The sequence below is a fragment of the Conger conger genome, chromosome 15 (genome assembly GCF_963514075.1).
Source record: "Conger conger chromosome 15, fConCon1.1, whole genome shotgun sequence".
In the NCBI taxonomy this organism is placed as follows: Eukaryota; Metazoa; Chordata; class Actinopteri; order Anguilliformes; family Congridae; genus Conger; species Conger conger.
The window spans coordinates 41,251,312-41,269,733 of NC_083774.1; the positions used below are offsets into that span (position 1 = coordinate 41,251,312).

Here is an 18,422-nt window from a genome sequence, read left to right on the forward strand (position 1 = left end):
TTGCTGATTTTGTAGTTTTGCCCACTTACAAAGAATGGAACTGTGTAGAATTGTAATCATAGGTACATTTTAACATTGAGAGACAGAATATCACAAAACAATCCACAATAACAACATCATATAAATTTTATAAATTTATTATCATATTTATGCATGAAATAAGTATTTGATCCCCTACCAATCAGCAATAATTCTGGCTCCCACAGACCAGTTAGTTTGCCATTAAGAAGCACTCCTAATCTCAACTCATTACCCAAAACACCTGTGTCAACTGGTTACATCGTTATGTAGCTGTATAAAAGACACCTGCCCACACAATCAATCAGATTCCATCGTTTCCACCATGGCCAAGACAAAGGAGCTGTCTAAGGACATTAGGGACAAAATTGTAGACCTGCACAAAGCTGGGATGGGCTCCAAGAAAACAGGCAAAGCAGATTGGTGAGAAGTTAACAACTGTTGGAGCAATTATTAGAAAATGGAAGAAACACAAAGTCACCGCCAATCTCCCTCGGTCTGGGGCTCCACGCAAGATCTCGCCTCGTGGGATATCAATGATCATGAGAAAGGTCAGGGATCAGCCCAGTACTACACAGGAGGATCTTGTTAATGACCTGAAGGCAGTTGGGACCACAGTCACGAAGAGAACCATCAGTAACACTACACCGTAAAGGATTAAAATCCTGCCGCGCACACAAGGTTCCTCTGCTGAAGAAGGCACATGTACAGGCCCGTCTGAAGTTTGCCAAAGAACACCTGGATGATCCAGAGGAGGCTTGGGAGAAGGTGATGTGGTCAGATGAGACCAAAATAGAGCTATTTGACATAAACTCGACTTGCCATGTTTGGAGGAAGAGAAATGCTGAGTACAACCCCAAGAACACCATTCCCACTGTGAAGTATGGAGGTGGAAACCTTATGCTTTGGGGGTGTTTCTCAGCTAAGGGGACAGGACGACTTCACCGTATCGAGGGGAGGATGAATGGGGCCATGTACCAGGAAATTTTTCAGTGAGAGCACTGAAAATGGGTCGTGGATGGGTCTTCCAACATGACAATGACCCAAAATATACGGCCAAGGCCAAGGAGTGGCTCAAAAAGAAGCATATTAAGGTCCTGGAGTGGCCTAGCCAGTCTCCAGACCTAAATCCCATCGAAAATCTGTGGAGGGAGCTGAAGCTTTGAGTTGCCAAGCGACAGCCTCGGAACCTTAAGGATTTGGAGAGGATCTGCAAAGAGGAGTGGACCAAAATCCCTCCCAAGATCTGTGCAAACCTGGTGAAAAACTACAACAAACGTCTGACCTCTGTGCTAGCCAACAAAGGTTTCTCCACCAAGTATTAAGTCCTATTGTTCTATGGATCAAATACTTATTTCATGTGAAAATATGATATTAAATTTATAAAAGGTATATGATGTTGTTATTGTGGATTATTTTGTGATATTCTGTCTCTCAATGTTAAAATGTACCTATAATATAAATTCTACACAGTTCCATTCTTTGTAAGTGGGCAAATGTACAAAATCAGCAAGGGATCAAATAATTATTGCTCTCACTGTATGTGGGGATTCCTTACATATTTTGTTTTTTCAATTCACAAAAGTTCGCAAAGGGATAATGAGAATTGTGAAACTGCACTTCTGCGGTGTACTCAGTACCATCAAATTTCCTAAATGACTCCCTGCAGGGATGACATGATATTGTGGTGTCCGGGGGTACAGGCTGGCCAACCAGGGGGTCCCAGCATGGGTCAGCCACTTCCGGGTTGGCAAAATTACTTTTAAAAATTATTCAAGCGCTGTTGCCTAAAATTTTCATTGAGAATGTGTTCCTTGACTAGTGAACAATGTTAAGTGTTTAATAAAACATATGGATGTATGTTGAAAGTGCATGTTACCCTGTGTGGGGTTTGGGGGTGGCCGGGGGACTATTGGCTGGCAGGCAGCCCATGTCGCCCATACCAAAATCCACACCTGCAAAAGAGGATCCCCAAAGTCAAAGAAACCAACAAAGATAAATAAGGCAAAAATAAATAAAACTGAGACAATAACATAATGGTAGCCTCTAGATTTTTTGGAAAGACAAATGTCCCAGAATTAACTACAAACCATACAAACATAGGTGAAACGTCATCTGGAGGACTATCTTTAACAAATTAAAAAATATATATATTTTAATATCTTTGATTTTACGCCAAATTACAACTTGGATAGGTCCTAATGCATCAGTCTCCTGGTGACCTATTGAAGAAAGGCTGGTATATCCTCAGGGAAACATTAGTTTCTAGAAAGGTGGATGCTGTTAAAATCAGCTGATCAGTACAAACATGAACTTAACATTAAAGTAAACAAATCTGCGAATTTACTTACTGTGGACAGGACTGAAGCTGAAGTGTGTGTGTGTGTGTCTGTGTGTGTGCGCATGCATGTGTGCTTGCGTGTGTGATTTCCCTGCAGGCTGGGTCGGTGTAATCTCACAGAGGGCTGCTGTGATGTTCTGGCCTCAGTCCTGCGCTCTCCTCACTCAGTGCTGAGAGACCTAGAGCTCAGAGGCAACAACCTGCAGGATTCAGGAGTGAGAGCGCTCTCTGCTGGACTGGAGGACCCACACTGTAAACTACAGAGACTGGGGTGAGTACGAGCACAAACCCCTTCAACCAAAAAGGAGTCCAATGTGAGGAAATAGAACAGGGCCACTCCAAAGTGCACCGCGGCATCTGTTCGGCAAAGTTTCAGATTTTTTATTTGTTTCAGCTTCATACTCGTTTTTCGTTATTGTGTAAGAACCTTCTAAAATTTAGGGGGCCATCACTTAAAAAGTTGCTCAAAATGGCCATAATTCTACAAGGAAACTGCCAAATCATTTCATATTGGGTATCTTGTGAGTATTCAAATATGCTGTCAAAAACCATTCTTATTTAATTTCAAAGATAATGAAATATCATTTCATTTTTCACAACAAGCCATTTTCGAGGCATCATATCTCAAAAAAGTAAACTCATTTTTGTCTGTGGAAGTCTTATGAGAGACCTGAGTCCTATAAAAAAATGACAATCTGGTGATTAACAATGACAATATAGCTCATGAATAATGCAATAAAGTCAATTCATGCATATTTTGACACCACCAAAAAGGGGTGTCATAAATGTGCCACCATCCTCAACTTTGGATGCACTGAAGATTCACTCAAAAACATCTTTCATGAAACAAATTGTCAGGGTGTCTTGATATGTTTGGTTTCTATGGTCTATTCCGTTAATTAAAAACCCAAAATAGCTAGCAACTGTACTAGCCATGTACAACTCCCGATGATTGATATTTTTAATATAGTTTTAACATACATGCTCTTTAATTAACATGCATAAGACTCTACCATTTCTTTTGGTCCTGATGTTATATCGTGAACTTTATAACCCACGCATTTCACATTTTCAACCAAGAATAACATGTTGCTTACTTGCATCTAATTAGCAGCTAGCAGTAACAGCTTTGGCCCGCCATTTATATGATTAAGTATTAATACACTGTTTCGACCAAAAGCAATTTCTTTATAATAATATAGACAAATGCCTACCTAATATGAGAGGCATGTAATTGCAGACTTATAATGAATGTCAAAATCATACATGGAAACAGCAGCAAGCCACCTGTGACTGGTGGCATCTAGTTTGGCACTTGTCAACATGTATGTGAGTGGGTTATTGTCAGTGAGCACTTTGAAACTGGCACCATACAAATAATCATGAAATTTCTCACTAACAGCCCACTTCAGGGCAAGAAATTCTCATTTGTGAGCTGGGTAGTTCTTCTCACTCTTGGTGAGACCACGACTAGCATATGCTATCACCCTTGTCTGACTGTCCTGAACCTGATACAAAGCCGCCCCCAATCCTGTCGTGCTTGCGTCAGTGTGGAGTACATATGGTAGCCTCCAGTTAGCAAAACCCAGCACCGGTGCAGAAATTAATTTGCTCACAATTGTTTCAAAGGCTGCTTGGCAGGTTGCTGTCCATCTTCCATCCAGTGACTGAGACCTAGTTCTCTGTTTGTAGCTAAGCCCCTTTTGTCTAGTGGAAAACTCTCCTTTCAAGAGATCATTAAGGGGTCTTACTATCTGAGAATAGTCACATACAAATCGCCTATAATAACCTGTAAATCCAAGAAAAGCTCTCAGCTCCTTCACGGATGTAGGTCTTGGCCAATTTTTGACAGCTGCGACTTTGTCTGGATCTGGCTGAATCCCCTGTGCGGATATGACATGTCCTAGATACCTCACTGATGTCTGGAAAAATTTACATTTAGTCGGAGACAACTTCATTCCAAAGCTTGTAATCCGTCTCAGCACTTTCATCAATCTCTCTTCGTGTTCTTCTAGTGTGTCAGAAAAAATGATCAAATCATCAAGAAATGCAATAACCTCTTGAAGGTTGATCCCTGCCATCACTTTTTCCATTGTCCTTTGGAACGTGGCGGGTGAGTTAGTGAGGCCCTGGGGCATCCTGCGGAATTGCCATGTCCCAAAGGGAGTCGTAAAGGCGGTCTTGGGGCAATCTGCAGGCTCTAGCTCAAGTTGGTAATAACCACTCTTGAGGTCTAACACTGTAACCCACTTAGAACCAGAGAGAAGGGCAAAAGTGTCCTCGATACGAGGTATGGGATAGGCATCTTTTTTGGTTAAGTTGTTCAGCTTGCGGTAGTCTACCACCATTCTAAGGTCACCGTTTTTCTTACGCATAAGAACTATTGGTGAGGCATACGGGCTGTTAGACTCCTCTATGATGCCGCATGTAAGCAATTCCTGCAAATGGTGTTTCAAGTCATCAAAATCAGCCGGTGACACACGTCTTGTGCGCTCTTTAAAGGGAACATGATGCTCCAGCTCAATTTTATGCGTAACCCCAGACAAGTTTCCTATATCCAGATCATGTTGAGAAAAGGCTTGGGGTACCTCTTTATTAATCCTTTCCAATATATACTTCTTGTATTCAGCTGAAATGGGACTGCCCTCAAAGTCCAACTCTATGGTGGATATTTCTGTAGTAGGCATACATGTCTTTTTGGTAGGAACCGACAACAAAGAATGCACTGCCTCTGCATCGATAGCCTTGTTATTATCGTGGTTAGCACATGCAATGGGTAATGGCCTGATCCAATCTACAGGTGAGCATTCTGCAATAACGGATTTTGGGGCAAGGATGAGGTCACGGTTGGAGACATTTCTCACAGAGAGTCTGAATGTATTGTGGGTTTTACATCACCAATTTGATCATGGACGAGCAATCCCCCTGGAAAAGAATGCTGTTGAGGCTCTCCCACCACTGCCTTGAATTCACCACCTATTGAGTTATTATGACAGATGCCCTTGCGCTTGCAGACTTCATTCTTTTTAATGCAAACAGGTACCTTACTGCTCAGTTTCACGTGCAGTGTCTTGACATGCTCCAGAGCGGGTTTCTGTTTCTGACAAAAAGCTTGATAAGCCGCAGCCCAATTAGTTTGAATGGGAAGCAAATTGAGAAATTCTGAGCCCCCTTCTCTCTTACAGTCCTGGATAAGGTGTCTGAGAATATTGGTGCCTACCAGAAGAGGGATTTTCTCATTATACGACTGATCAGGACTCACTAAAACTAACACAGAAAATCTCCTTCCTGTCCCACAAACACTTTTAGGAAACTGCACCTCCACTTCAATATAACCCAAGTAAGGCACCACCTGCCCAGCTGCACCTTCAATGCGAAGCAAATCACCACTAGAGCACAATTCTCTGTGAGCAAAGTGTTGTTGATAAAACGACTGTGATAAAATAGTCACTTGTGACCCAGTATCAATTAAACAATTGCATTGGACGCCGTCAAGCCAAGCTACACCTTCACAAGAAACTCCTACTAAGCCACTCGGAACGTCAGTAACATCTGAGCCTTCACTCTCTTGGGTCTTAGACACACAGTGACTGGAGCATAAGGAACTTATTTGATAAGGAGCTCCTGATCGTTCCTCCACAGGAGCTCCTACATGTTTAAATCCAAGCTCTGGGGTTGTGCTGAAGACTGTTGTGGCTGTCTATCATGATATCGCTCACACAACTTCTGTTGAACTAGACTGGCATTCACAGGATTGGAACAGTGTTGCAGCAAATGAGATTCCTCCCCACACCTGTAGCAGAATTTCTTTAATCTAGGGCGCTTTCCCAAAGCCTGGGGGCAGGCCGATAATGAAGCATCTTCTGCTGTGCTGGTACTTTGTGCATTCTGTTTATACTTGCGAGTAGCCTTCTCATTTCTAGGCATGTGAGCTACCTGCGCAGATTTAGCATCTGCCACTTCAATCTCAAGTTGTCTAATTCTTTCCTCTAATTGTTCTCCAGTGGAGGAACAGTTTTGATGGGGGTCGTGCATGCTTTCAGAGGCATGGTCTTGGTTCACATGAATCTTTGTGTGCACTTTTGTTGTGCTAGACCCTAGGTGCCGTTTCTTCCTCGTTTCTTTCAGGTGATTTTCCTGTTCATAGGACCTGACCTCTCTTAAAAGCTCTGAGAAAGCAGGATCTTTCTTATGTGGTTCCACCAAAGAATCTTTCAAATGCAACATGGCTATTAACGTGTCATCCCAGCAACCACAAACAAACTGTTTTAACAACTGAGAATCTGCGCGTCGATTCTCCAACCCGTTTCTTTCTACCACTTCCTGTAATAGAATCTGAAGTCTGCGGAGGTAGTCTGAGGCTTTCTCACCAGTATTTTGGTGAGTTTCCAGAAACTGGATGTATAGCTCTTCTCCACCAGTTACATTACCATAAGAACTATCTAGCTCTTGCATGTATACTCTTGGTGAAGCATCCTCACCTGCACACAAAGCAACATTTAGGGCCGGAGAAAGCAGGCTGTCAAGGATAATTCTACGCTGCTGGCTCTCCGGAAGACTTGCATCATTGATTATTTGCCTAGCATGCAAACGCCAGATACTGAAATCCACTTCAGTGGAAGGCTTTGGCACATTTCCGGAAAACACCCGTAGTTTTCGCTTAGTAGCCACATGAGATTCAGATGAATGTTTTACAATGTGTTCCACAATCACGCGCTGCACATCTGCAGGGAGAGGTACTGAAAAATTCCCTTTTTCGACATTAGCTTGGCGAGAAGCACCATCATCATTACTTTGCGCTTCATCTCTATCAGTTGGAAGTACTGCGGTAGGGCTGCACTTTGGTGTAGAAGTTACTGGTCCCCTAATGCCACCTCGTGGTTCTGACAGTTGACTTATAGCTGCTCTTGGAATGTCACTGCCATGTCATCAACCATACGCCTCAGTTCTTGGGGACATATAACCCTAGGTTCTGATGCCCCTGCCCCTCTAGGTCTATTCTGATCTATCCGCAAAACTTCCCACCCATTGTGCGACTGTCCATGCTCTAGCAGCATAGGGGTAATGTACTCTCTGAACTGACAGAGGATAGCATCTGAAAGCTCACTATCTATTCTTTCAATTTTCACAACTTCATCCAGGTCATGAAATGCCTTTTGCACCTCGTTCAACCGTATCTCTTTGCTAACTCGTGCACTCTGAATCAAAACCGTATTTTTGACAGATTTCCATATTTAAATGTTGAGTCTAGAATTGTCTTATTTTGAAGGAAAATTATAAGCATCAGTGCGAGTTTTTCTTTATGTAACCCCTGCAAGTCTGCACACTTACTTTCTGGCGCGCACATGCTCTACCAGTGCATTTATGCTGCCCTCCTTACTATTGCCGTAAACTGTGACGCTACCGCAGAAAATAGCCTAAAATGTGGCAAAAACTTCTTAAAGGAACCCCATCACTACCTTACCAACTTAGTGTGGGTTACATCAGCATACCTGGTTGTGTGGTGTTGGGTGGGGCAGTGCTGTGTGCAGCATTTCCTACTGAGCAAGCTAGCTCTAATGATTTATTCTGGGAATATGGTTGGGCTAAAAGAAAGGTAGGGGAAGCAGTGGAGTGAGGCATTATAGCACAAATATAGCAGTCTGTGGTTATTTTAGCTTGTTCCTGTGCAGAGTGATTCATGTACCTCCACCAAACGTTTGAGTGGAAGAAGGCATATTCATCTTCCTGGAGCCATGATACATTTTTTAGAAGTGGGTTCTGTTGTCTGTGTTCTCTGTGCTAAATCAATTATTATGTGAGTGAGTAGATGAAATGATAAAAGGAGGGACATTTTCTTAATTGCTTCTTAGTTGACTTAAATGTGTGTTAACAAAGACAATCACGTTAAATAACCTTTTATTTTTAATCCTTATTACCATTAGACCACTTTCTGAATTAAGTGCTTACTAGGAGTCTCTCTCTGTCTCTCTCCCAGCAGACAGACAGCCTTTGACCTTAATGTTCTCCTAGGAGGGGGTAGCTAGCACATTCCAGTCTTACAGCAAGGTCAACAAGGGGTGATCAGATGAGAAAATACTGATAAATGATCGTGGCCAGCTTCATATCTTTTTGTTTTGGTAAAGCCCCCCCTTCTGGGAGAAAACAGTTTTTAAGTCTTACGGTAAACTTTCTCACTTCCTGTTATTTCTTTGCAAATAAATACGAAAGTTAAACTCAAGTATAGCTATCATTGTTTGACAGTGGATCTGTTTAATGAGACGATGCACATCTGTGAAAGGTTAGAGGGCATTTTCCCTAACAAAAGCAAATAATATTAATGTAAGTAATCCATGATGTTCTATCCCAAAAGCCCATTTTAAAACCCTTTTACAGGGCCTAGGGTGTGAGAGTTCTGATCGTGGTCGGTTGGGTCTGGGGTTTTTTGGAAATGGGTTAGGTGTATCCGTGGTGCGATTTCCTTGACTTTAACTGCTGTGGGTGACTTTAACACTTTGGGGGACCTATGTGGCGATGATGGCCTATTTACATTCCAACACCTTCAAACTAAGTTTGCTCTTCCAGTATCCTCACATTTTTTTATTTACACTGAGATCTGCTCTAAAGGCATACAGTGCCATGGAGCTCTCCACTTCCAACCCACCCTATGACACATAGGATTGAGCCCACTCCAACCTCAGGTGGATGCGTATCTAAAAGTTACTGTAAACTATTGGAGGCGATCAAAAAACCAATTGCAGTAGAAGCCAAATGGAGTCGAGAGCTTGGTGAATTAGGTTTCCGCCCAAATTGGAGTACAGTATGGTCCAATCTCAATTCAAGCTATTCATTTCAAAGTCATCCACAGGGCCTATGCCACACCCTAACGAAGGTGCCAAAGTTACAACCCAATTACTACTGTCAGTTTTGCAATGCTAATACTCCGGGCGCATGTTTTGGGACTGTCCATCTATGAAAATCTTTTGGAAACATGTCAACTCGTTTTGCCCTTATTGCTTAAGATTAATTTTGTTTCCAATCCATGTCTGTTTGCTTAGTGATTATTCTGATCTTAACCTTAGAATTACCCAACAGAAAATGTTATTTGCTGGCTTTACATCTGGAAAAAAAACAATTCTGCAGCATTGGATAACACCTGATGTATGCATGAATACATTTTGGATATGCTCTTTACAAAGGATTGTTCATCTTGAATGCACTACTGCTAGTCTAAACAAAGCGAAACCGGCAACAGTTGACGTCTGGAAGCTGTTTTCCTCTGATATATATCAATTTATTCTGACTACAAAGTAATATGCTGATTAATACTTGCCAATCTCATCTATTTTAGATACAACCCCCCCCCCCCCCCCCCCCCCGCTACTAAGAAGTAGTTCAAGACGGCACTGGTTAGGTATAGTCCCGGCAAAAATATAGTTCTCAAAAATGGCTGAACGGATTATGAAATAAACATCATGGTTCCCTGAAATGGGGAGACTATGCATAAACACTGCTGTAATTTCTGCATTGTGAAACCAGAATGTATGAACTGCCCTTTATTAAAATCGAACAATTTAACCACATGTGATTTTTTTATTATGAATCTCTAATTGTTGAAATAAATGATTGGTCTTTGTTCCAAACATTATGGAGGGCACTGTATTTCTGCCTCTAAGTCTTCTAAAAGCCGATTCATTGAAGTCATCTCAGCCATCACAGATTGCAAAGTTGTCTGCAAGGCTGTAATTGAGTCAATATCAGCTATTTGTTTCGGAATGCATGCCATCTGACCTCGCATGAATTAAAAAAATTTCTATGAACTCTTTATGATATAACTGATCACTCCCTACTCCCCAGCTAGACCACTCCGGTCTGCCAGCTCTGGTCGCCTTACGGTTCCCTCTCTACGGGCACCTGGCGGTCGAGCTGCACGTTCACGCCTGTTTTTCGTTCTGGTTCCTCAGTGGTGGAATGACTTGCCTACCACTGTCAGGACAGCAGAATCCCTCCCCCTATTTCGACGCAGACTCAAAACACACCTCTTCAAACTCTACCTTAGTCCTCTACCTTAGTCCTCCCTCCTGACTTACCCCGCCCCCCCCTTCTGATACCCCTATCCCTGTCTAGCCCCCCCCCCCCCCCAAAAAAAAAAAAAAATTGCACTTATGATGACGACTATATGTTTAGAACAGCAGTCCAGGTGTATTTTCCTAGTTCTGGTTGTGATGCTTTGACTTCTGGTAGAACCTATGCACTTGTAAGTCGCTTTGGATTAAAAGCGTCTGCCAAATGACTAAATGTAAATGTAAATGTAAATATAACTCTCCACAGACACACATTCCACAGAAAAATTCCAGAATCTGATCAGTTTATAAACCTCATCAATTTTATTCAAGCAAGGAATTGCTGAGTGCTCCTGGAATTGCTTGTGTCTGGTTTCTACATTTGTTTCAGTTATTGCCCAACAGACCAGAAGATTAACTTTTAGACACAGAAATGAAATAATTTCTGAGTAGTTCCTCAGTGCTTGCTGGAACAAATGGAACAAAAATGGAACAAAGACATTGACTTCCTATGAACTATGAATCTATGATTTTTTTTCTGCTGGAACGTAGAAGAAATGTACAGTATCAATGTTTGTTGATGTACAGTTGTACAACTATTGTGCCATTGAGATGCGGTTCTCTACTGTTGCTGATGCTCTTCTTGGGTGTATTTTAACCGTGTCATGTACCTGTCCCTCATTAAAGCAGAGAACTGGGAGGCATGATCAGCTTGATAAAGCACCTGTGAATAAAGCAAACTAAGAAACAGAACGCTCCAGGAGTGGAATAGTCATGTCAACACTTTCTCCTGCTCCCTCTGGCTCGACCACAGCTCACTCACAGTTCCTCGGTCTCAGACGCCTACTGCAGGAAAGAGCACAAATTTAACAACCTGGAATTCCTCATGTAGCTCAGGTTTTTGTCTACATAACCAGTAGACATGGTCGTCGGTTTGCCTTTCCACTAACCGAGCCCCATCTACCACAGTCACATTTTGTGACCTTTTTTGAGTGGCGTGAGTCATTTTCACTGTTGCCTCTAAATTTTGTATGAACTTTTAAAATTATTTGCTCTTTCATCATTTGTTCCCACTGCAAATTACGCAACTTGGGGTAAAATTATGTGGGGATTCCTGACACATTTTGTTTTCTCAATTCACAACAGTTCTTCAGTTTGCCAAGGGATAATGACAATTTTGAAACTGCACTTCTTCGGTGTGCCCAGTACCGTAAAATGATGCAGAGACACCTGCATGATATAAAAATAATTTCCTAAATGAGTAATAGATTAATGAATCAGGTGCACAAGTTTTTGAATTGAGTAACAATCCTCGTTTGATAGCCTAACACCATATGTCATGATGTGGAATTAGCCTATTTAATGGCCTTATCAAAAGAACGGTGGTGGTTCTCGCTTGTATGGCGCCCTGGGCTGAGCAAAAGTCTTCACCTGTATAACATTCTGTACAGATGAGATTCTTTCAAAAATAATGAAAGGTCCTAAATAATCATACTATACATTTTACATTACGTTTTAGTAATTTGGCAGAATAGTTAAAAACTGAATGAAATCAAGATTTTTTGGGACCACCGTTCGGCGTTAAAACTGCATCACTTCTCTGAGATATGGATCTGCAGGACAGCGTTGGCTAAGACAATCAGCAGGGAGGTTGTTCCAAGCATGTTGGCGAACTTGCCACAGTTCTTCTGCAGACTTTGGTTGGCTCCTTGATTCTGATCTGACAGCCTTGATCAAGTTTTTATGGAAAAAGTAGTCAATCGCTTACAGCAGTATATATTCTTTTCTTTTCATTAAATACAAAAATGTCTCTATAAAATGAAATCTTTTGGAAAATTTATATTTGGAAATATCAAATGTGTTCTTTTATACTAACACACACACACAAAAAATAAACATATATATAATAAAGACTAGGGTACCTAAGACTTCGGCACAGTACTGTATATAGAAAAATTATATTATATAATATATATTCACAGTATTATGAATAATTATTATTATTTGGTAGCATTCACTATGTGACTGATTTTACTAATTGCTGTACAAAGTTAGAGGTGCACTATTTGATAGATTCACCCGCTCCCTCCCCCCTACCTCGGGTTTCCAGTGGGGAGACCTGACATCAACTTACCTCCGCCCCCCTCCCCATCTCATACTTCTGAGTGGGAGACCTTCAGGCATCCTGCCTAGCTCACAAACTAGACTCAGGGCGCCCACTCCATGCGGGGATGACATGATATTGTGGTGTCCGGGGGTATGGGCCGGCCAACCAGGGGGCTCCCAGTGTGCCTCGGTTTGCTAAGTCAGCCACTTCCGGGTTGGCAAAATAACTTTTTTCATTATTCAACAAATAAGACACGGGGTCCTAATGTGTCAGTCTCCTGGTGGCCTGTTGAATAAAGGCTGGGAAATATCCACAGACTTCATGATGAAATCCACTGAGCTTTTTCTCTGTGACAAGCTCAATTGTGTTCCAGGCCCATAATCCTGTATCTTCACACAATTTGGGAAAAAGTCAAGAAACAAACACAAACCATCTGCAAATGCCACTCCCATTTTTCATAACTATACACTGTCTAACAGACTTGCAACCTTTCTCATTTCCTTAAATGAAGAACACAGGGAATTCATACCTTTGCTGACATTGTTTAGCAAAATGGTAAATTTGTTTAACCTACTTTTGCACATAGCAATGAAAATGTATGGGGTCCCTGTAGAACGGAGCTTCCAACACATGCCATGCTTGTCCCCTGCAATCCATACATGGGCCCCTTCACCCTACCATTCATGCAATTCTAAAGTGCATTTACCCAGCAAAACTAATAGCAACAGTTTTGGCTTCAATTCAATTCAATAAAATTTAATTTGGATAGGGCTTTTTACAACGCAAGATTGTCACAAAGCAGCTTCACAAAGAAGCTAGGCCTGAGTCCCCCCTCAGAGTCTAGGAAAAACTTCCTGACAAACAGGAAGAAACCTTGAGCAGAACTGAGCTCAGAGGGGGAGCCCATCGGCTTCTGGCCTGCACTGGGCAAACAGTGAGATTAACAGTGGTGTTATAGGTAATATATAGTACATAAATTAAATTAATAAATTAAATCAATAATTATACAAATAATAATGCATATGACAAATATAGATGATTATCCAGTAACGTCCGGTTTGGGCTGGAGCCAGGAGCAGCGGGAGGAAGGCAGAAATAAAACTGTGATTAGTACATGGTAAAAGTGGTAAATTGGAAAAGAGAAGAAGGAAAGCAGAAGAGGGGGGGAGAGGTGCCTGTGCGCTATAAGGAAAACACGAAATGTAATGGGTCCCAACGGAGAGATGCCAATACTGGGGTAATGTGTTCAATGTGTCTTGTTCTAGTTAGAATATGAGCAGCTGCATTTTAAACAAGCAGTAGGGACTTCAAGGGGGTAGTTGCACACCCTGACAAAAGGGCATTACAATAATCCAATCTGGTTGTAACAAAAGAGTGGACTAACTTTTCAGCATCATGTGCTGACAACATTTTGTTAATTGCGAAAGACAGCAAACCTAGAAGAGTTTTTTTTATATACGTTTCAAAACAGAGCTCAGGATCAAAAGTGAATAGGTTTTTGATGACTGCAATCAAAGCCACACCATCAAACTGTAATATAATGTCAGTCATTTTGTTTCTGATGGACTTTGGGCCAACAACCAGTAATTTGGTTTTACCAGAGTTAAGAAGGAGAAAATCAGCGGTCTGAACGCCAATCCTTGTGCTATTCCATAGTTTTAGGCAGGTGTGAAAAAATGTTGTAAAATAAGAATACTTTCAAAAATAGAAATGTTAATAGTTTATTTTTATCAATTAACAAAATGCATGAACAGAAGAAGTGAATGAACAGAATACAAATCTAAATCAAATCAATATTTGGTGTGACCACCCTTCAAAACAGCATCAATTCTTCTAGGTATACTTGCACACAGTTTTTGAAGGAACTCGGCAGGTAGGTTGTTCCAAACATCTTGGAGAACTAGCCACAGTTCTTCTGTGGATTTAGGCAGCCTCAAATGCTTCTGTCCCTTCATGTAATCCCAGACAGACTAGATGATGTTGAGATCAGGGCTATGTGGGGGCCATACCATCACTTCCAGGACTCCTTGTTATTATTCTCAGCAGGACTCCATCAATCTGGCCTTTGTGGTAGAGTGGATAGACCGAAGCCACTCCTAAGTACAAGGCATATGACAGCCTGCTTGGAGTTTGCCAAAAGACATTTAACCCTCTGGGGTTGGCGGTGTTGCCGGCGACACCAACAAGATCAGTTCAACTTTCCTTTCTATTTGGTCAGATTTTACCATACAGATGCAATAAACATATTGACAGAAACCTTAAAATCTTGACTTTGCAATCCACCTATTCACACATAATATTAATAGTTTTAAAATGTGTTAAATTAGATGAATAAGACCACTTTTTTAATCTTTAATCATTAATATGTGAGTTTCGCCTTGTGCAAATTCCAGCCCATCTCATTCAAATTGAAACATAGGCTATTTAAATACAGAAACATAGGCTTTTATTTACTTCTTTTGAGGTAAACATTTTTCATCACGGAACACGTTTCATTACGGAAAATGGCACAGATGACTGGGCATCATGAGTAAGTGCATTTATTCTGTGTCTACTGCAACTTCTCAGGCTTCGTTTCAATATTCAGCAATATGTGCGTTTGTAAATCCTGACCAAATCACTGTTGCCATAATATTGTAGCTGAGTTTGTGCTGAAAACAAAGATATGAAACCCTTTGGAATCACTGCATATAAAGTTGATTAAAAGACACAAATGTCAGAGCATGGCACAGTCACCAGTTTTCCTCATTTTGTCCTCAGACCCCAGAGGGTTAAGGGACTCTGAGAGCATGAGGGAAAAGATTATCTTGTCTGCTGAAGGACAAAAATTGTTTATCAGGCATCACCTACCCTTACGAAAACCATGTTGGCTATCCCTTAGAATGTTATTATTTTCATATACTGTCAATGCGTTGGCACCGTCAGTAGGTCTGTAGTGTAGTGGTTAAGGCACATGCCTGGGACTTGCAAGGTCGGTGGTTCGATTCCCTGTGTAGCCAAAATAAGACCCGCACAGCCGTTGGGCCCTTGAGCAAGGCCCTTAACCCTGCAATTGCTCCAGGGGAGGATTGTCTCCTGCTAAGTCTAATCAACTGTAAGTCGCTTTGGATAAAAGCATCTGCCAAATGACATGTAATGTAATGTACTGCAATAGTGACATTAGGACTAAAATAATGTGTTTGTATTTCTATTCAGGATATTGTGCAAAGTTTCCCTTTTATACTGAAGTCAAAGACAACAAATCACAACAAAACATCCAACATGCAATATTGTTGTTTACCAATATAACATTGTGTATCACAGAAATATAATGTCTTTCCCAAAAATTACAGAGCTCACTGCATGTTTAAAAAGTGCTGTCAAGGTGAAAAGAACATTTAAATATGGCGGATTTATTGTTAAATATGAAGAATTCTACAGGTTCTGTTACGATAGACATCATTGTGAACACCAGTATGTACCAAGAATTTTAAATAACAAAACAATGCACCCCCCTCCCTCTCAATGAGCCAATTACATTTTCATCAAAAAAATAAACTTTTGAATCCAATTCACTTATAATTATCTGCTTATATAAGTATGCATATCATATAATTAAATATTAAGTGTTTATAGTCTAGTGTATACAGTTTAAAACATTTAATAATGAACTGGCTGATCGGTGTATTTTATTTCCATAGTGTAAGGAATGAATTGTCAGAGCTGTGGAAGACTGCAACAGCTAGGCTATATTGCCAGGCTTTAAACACCTTCTCAAGTAACACCCTCTATGCAACAAGTAAAATGAAAATGGTTTCACATTTTGGTAACTCAAGTAACACTCTCTATGCAACAAGTAAAATGAAAATGGTTTCGCACTTTTCTTCCCACAGTGGTTTCAGGCAGCAGTTTCAGCTCCACCAACCATATATTCTGTGTACATATTATTACTTTAATGTATTTTTATCAAATGCATCTGTATTTATGTTACTGAGCTAGCTAGTATGCTAAATCCATCGTGATTAGTTAATTATTTTGACCAGCTGCTGCCTTCCAGGCTGCACTAAGAGAGCATACATTGGGCTGGAGGAACGCATTGGCAAATCATAGGAGACATTGTTATCTGGAATCCCACTAGAGAGTGACAGCAATAGCCTATAGCTATGTTTTCCCTGTCCTTGCAGAGAGCCAGGACATGACTCAAGCCTAAAACAAAGTGATGATGTGGCCATGCTTCAAATCTTCTAATAAAGCTGTAAATGTAATGTAGAGCCATAGCAACGAAGCCTGATGCTGCCTTCACGTCATATCAGAATGAACGAATTACCACCTTCTGACTGGGAAGACAGTTCACGTCAACCTCTGACATTAAACGCGAGGCAAAAAACTAAACTCGTTAACAAGCACACCAACCACATGTCATGCCGCTTCTATAGCCTACCATGATGTTTGCAGATGTAACTTAAACTTGAACTCACTGTTATAGTTCATTGCCATGCCCCATACGTGTTTTATGGAATTCATATTCAACTCCACTTGAGCATTCATTAATCAGGATTACAAGAATTAAACATCACCCATTTTAATGTTGAATCCTGTTGTGTTTTTATAAGAAATGAATAATTATAATATCCAATTTGCATATTAAAATAATTTAGCCACTAAAATAAATAAAATAAAAATTTTATATATATATATAACATATTATATATATATATATATATGAATAAAATATGAATGGAACAATAAAATAACAAAACATGCTTTACAACCGTGCTTTTCTGCGCACAACACGAACAGCTGAGACCACTCGTGAAGTTTGTTCGGTTCCGACGAAAAAACTAACATCTGAAAACTTTGATAATCCCACATTATTTGTGGAAATGTATTTCCGATGGTGAGTTTCGTTCTGCTCATGTTTGATAAAAGAGGCCCAGTGTGTGGAAAGCAGAAGCATGTCTGTCAATCATAGCTAATTGACAGTTCTCATGACCATGTCCAGATAGTTTGGGTGAACTTTTATAGTGGGAAATTTAGGCTGAGAAAAATGTTTTAGAATACATTTAAATGACTAATAAAATAATTATGCACATTTGTTTTGTTGTTGTCTAAAGACAACCAGCAAGTGTCACATTCAACCACCATGTTATACCTTTAATTTATATATTCTTAAAAATGAATAAAATCGGGCCAATTTAGCTTTGATAAAATTACAATATACCACTGCGTGTCGTGAGTTATTGCTTAAATGGAAGGTGTGTAGCACACTGCTATATGTTTAATTCACACAGCCCTGTTAGAATGTGCTGTAAGGTGTTATGTTCCTGTGTTCTGTGTGTTAGTTTATCGTGTGTTAGTTTATCATTGTTTATTATCATCATTCTTGTAATTTATTATTTTTCAGATTCATGTCTGGTGTTCTGTTTATATTCGTTAGTCTTTGCACTCGTCTTCCCCTGTGATGTCTGAGTCTGAATGTTTTCTAGCCCAGTCACTCCCTTGTCTGTGTGCCCCACTATTCGGGTGTTTACGGTAGTTCCGGGGTTCAGTCTTCCTTCCAATCTTACATTCCTTACTTCCTGCTTTCTCTCCATTTCATGTTTGTACATAGCACTAATATACTAATCCCAACTAACATAGAATTTGTACAGTACTAATTATACTAACACACTAATATGTTTGTCAAACTAACAAACTAACATTCACTAGTTTTGGGTATTTGTAATTTAAATCACTTAACTAACTCACTAACGCATCTCCAGTTTCAATTCTGTTCTGTAACTCCGCCTCCCTATTCTATCACTGATGACTTGCTTAGTTTCAGCGAAGTATTCGCACCTGTCTCTCTCTATCTCTGCATCTCCTGATTCTCTGCAATTGTCTACTCTCTAGTCCGGAGCCGTTTGTATTACATGTGTGTCATTGTGTATCCAGT

General features: G+C 40.5%; 1 protein-coding gene across 7 annotated transcripts in view; it reads left to right on the forward strand.

Annotated features, from left to right (window-relative positions):
- The window catches only part of LOC133111320 (NACHT, LRR and PYD domains-containing protein 12-like), a 212,159-nt gene that overhangs the window by 54,551 nt on the left and 139,186 nt on the right, over nucleotides 1–18,422 (forward strand). For 6 of the 7 annotated variants that reach the window (XM_061221537.1, XM_061221536.1, XM_061221540.1 and 3 more), the window contains one exon: nucleotides 2,457–2,630. The exons of the other annotated variant lie outside the window; for it this stretch is intronic. In XM_061221537.1, the coding sequence (XP_061077521.1) occupies nucleotides 2,457–2,630 (174 nt within the window). The remainder of the gene's footprint in view (nucleotides 1–2,456; nucleotides 2,631–18,422) is intronic. 7 annotated transcript variants of the gene reach the window in all.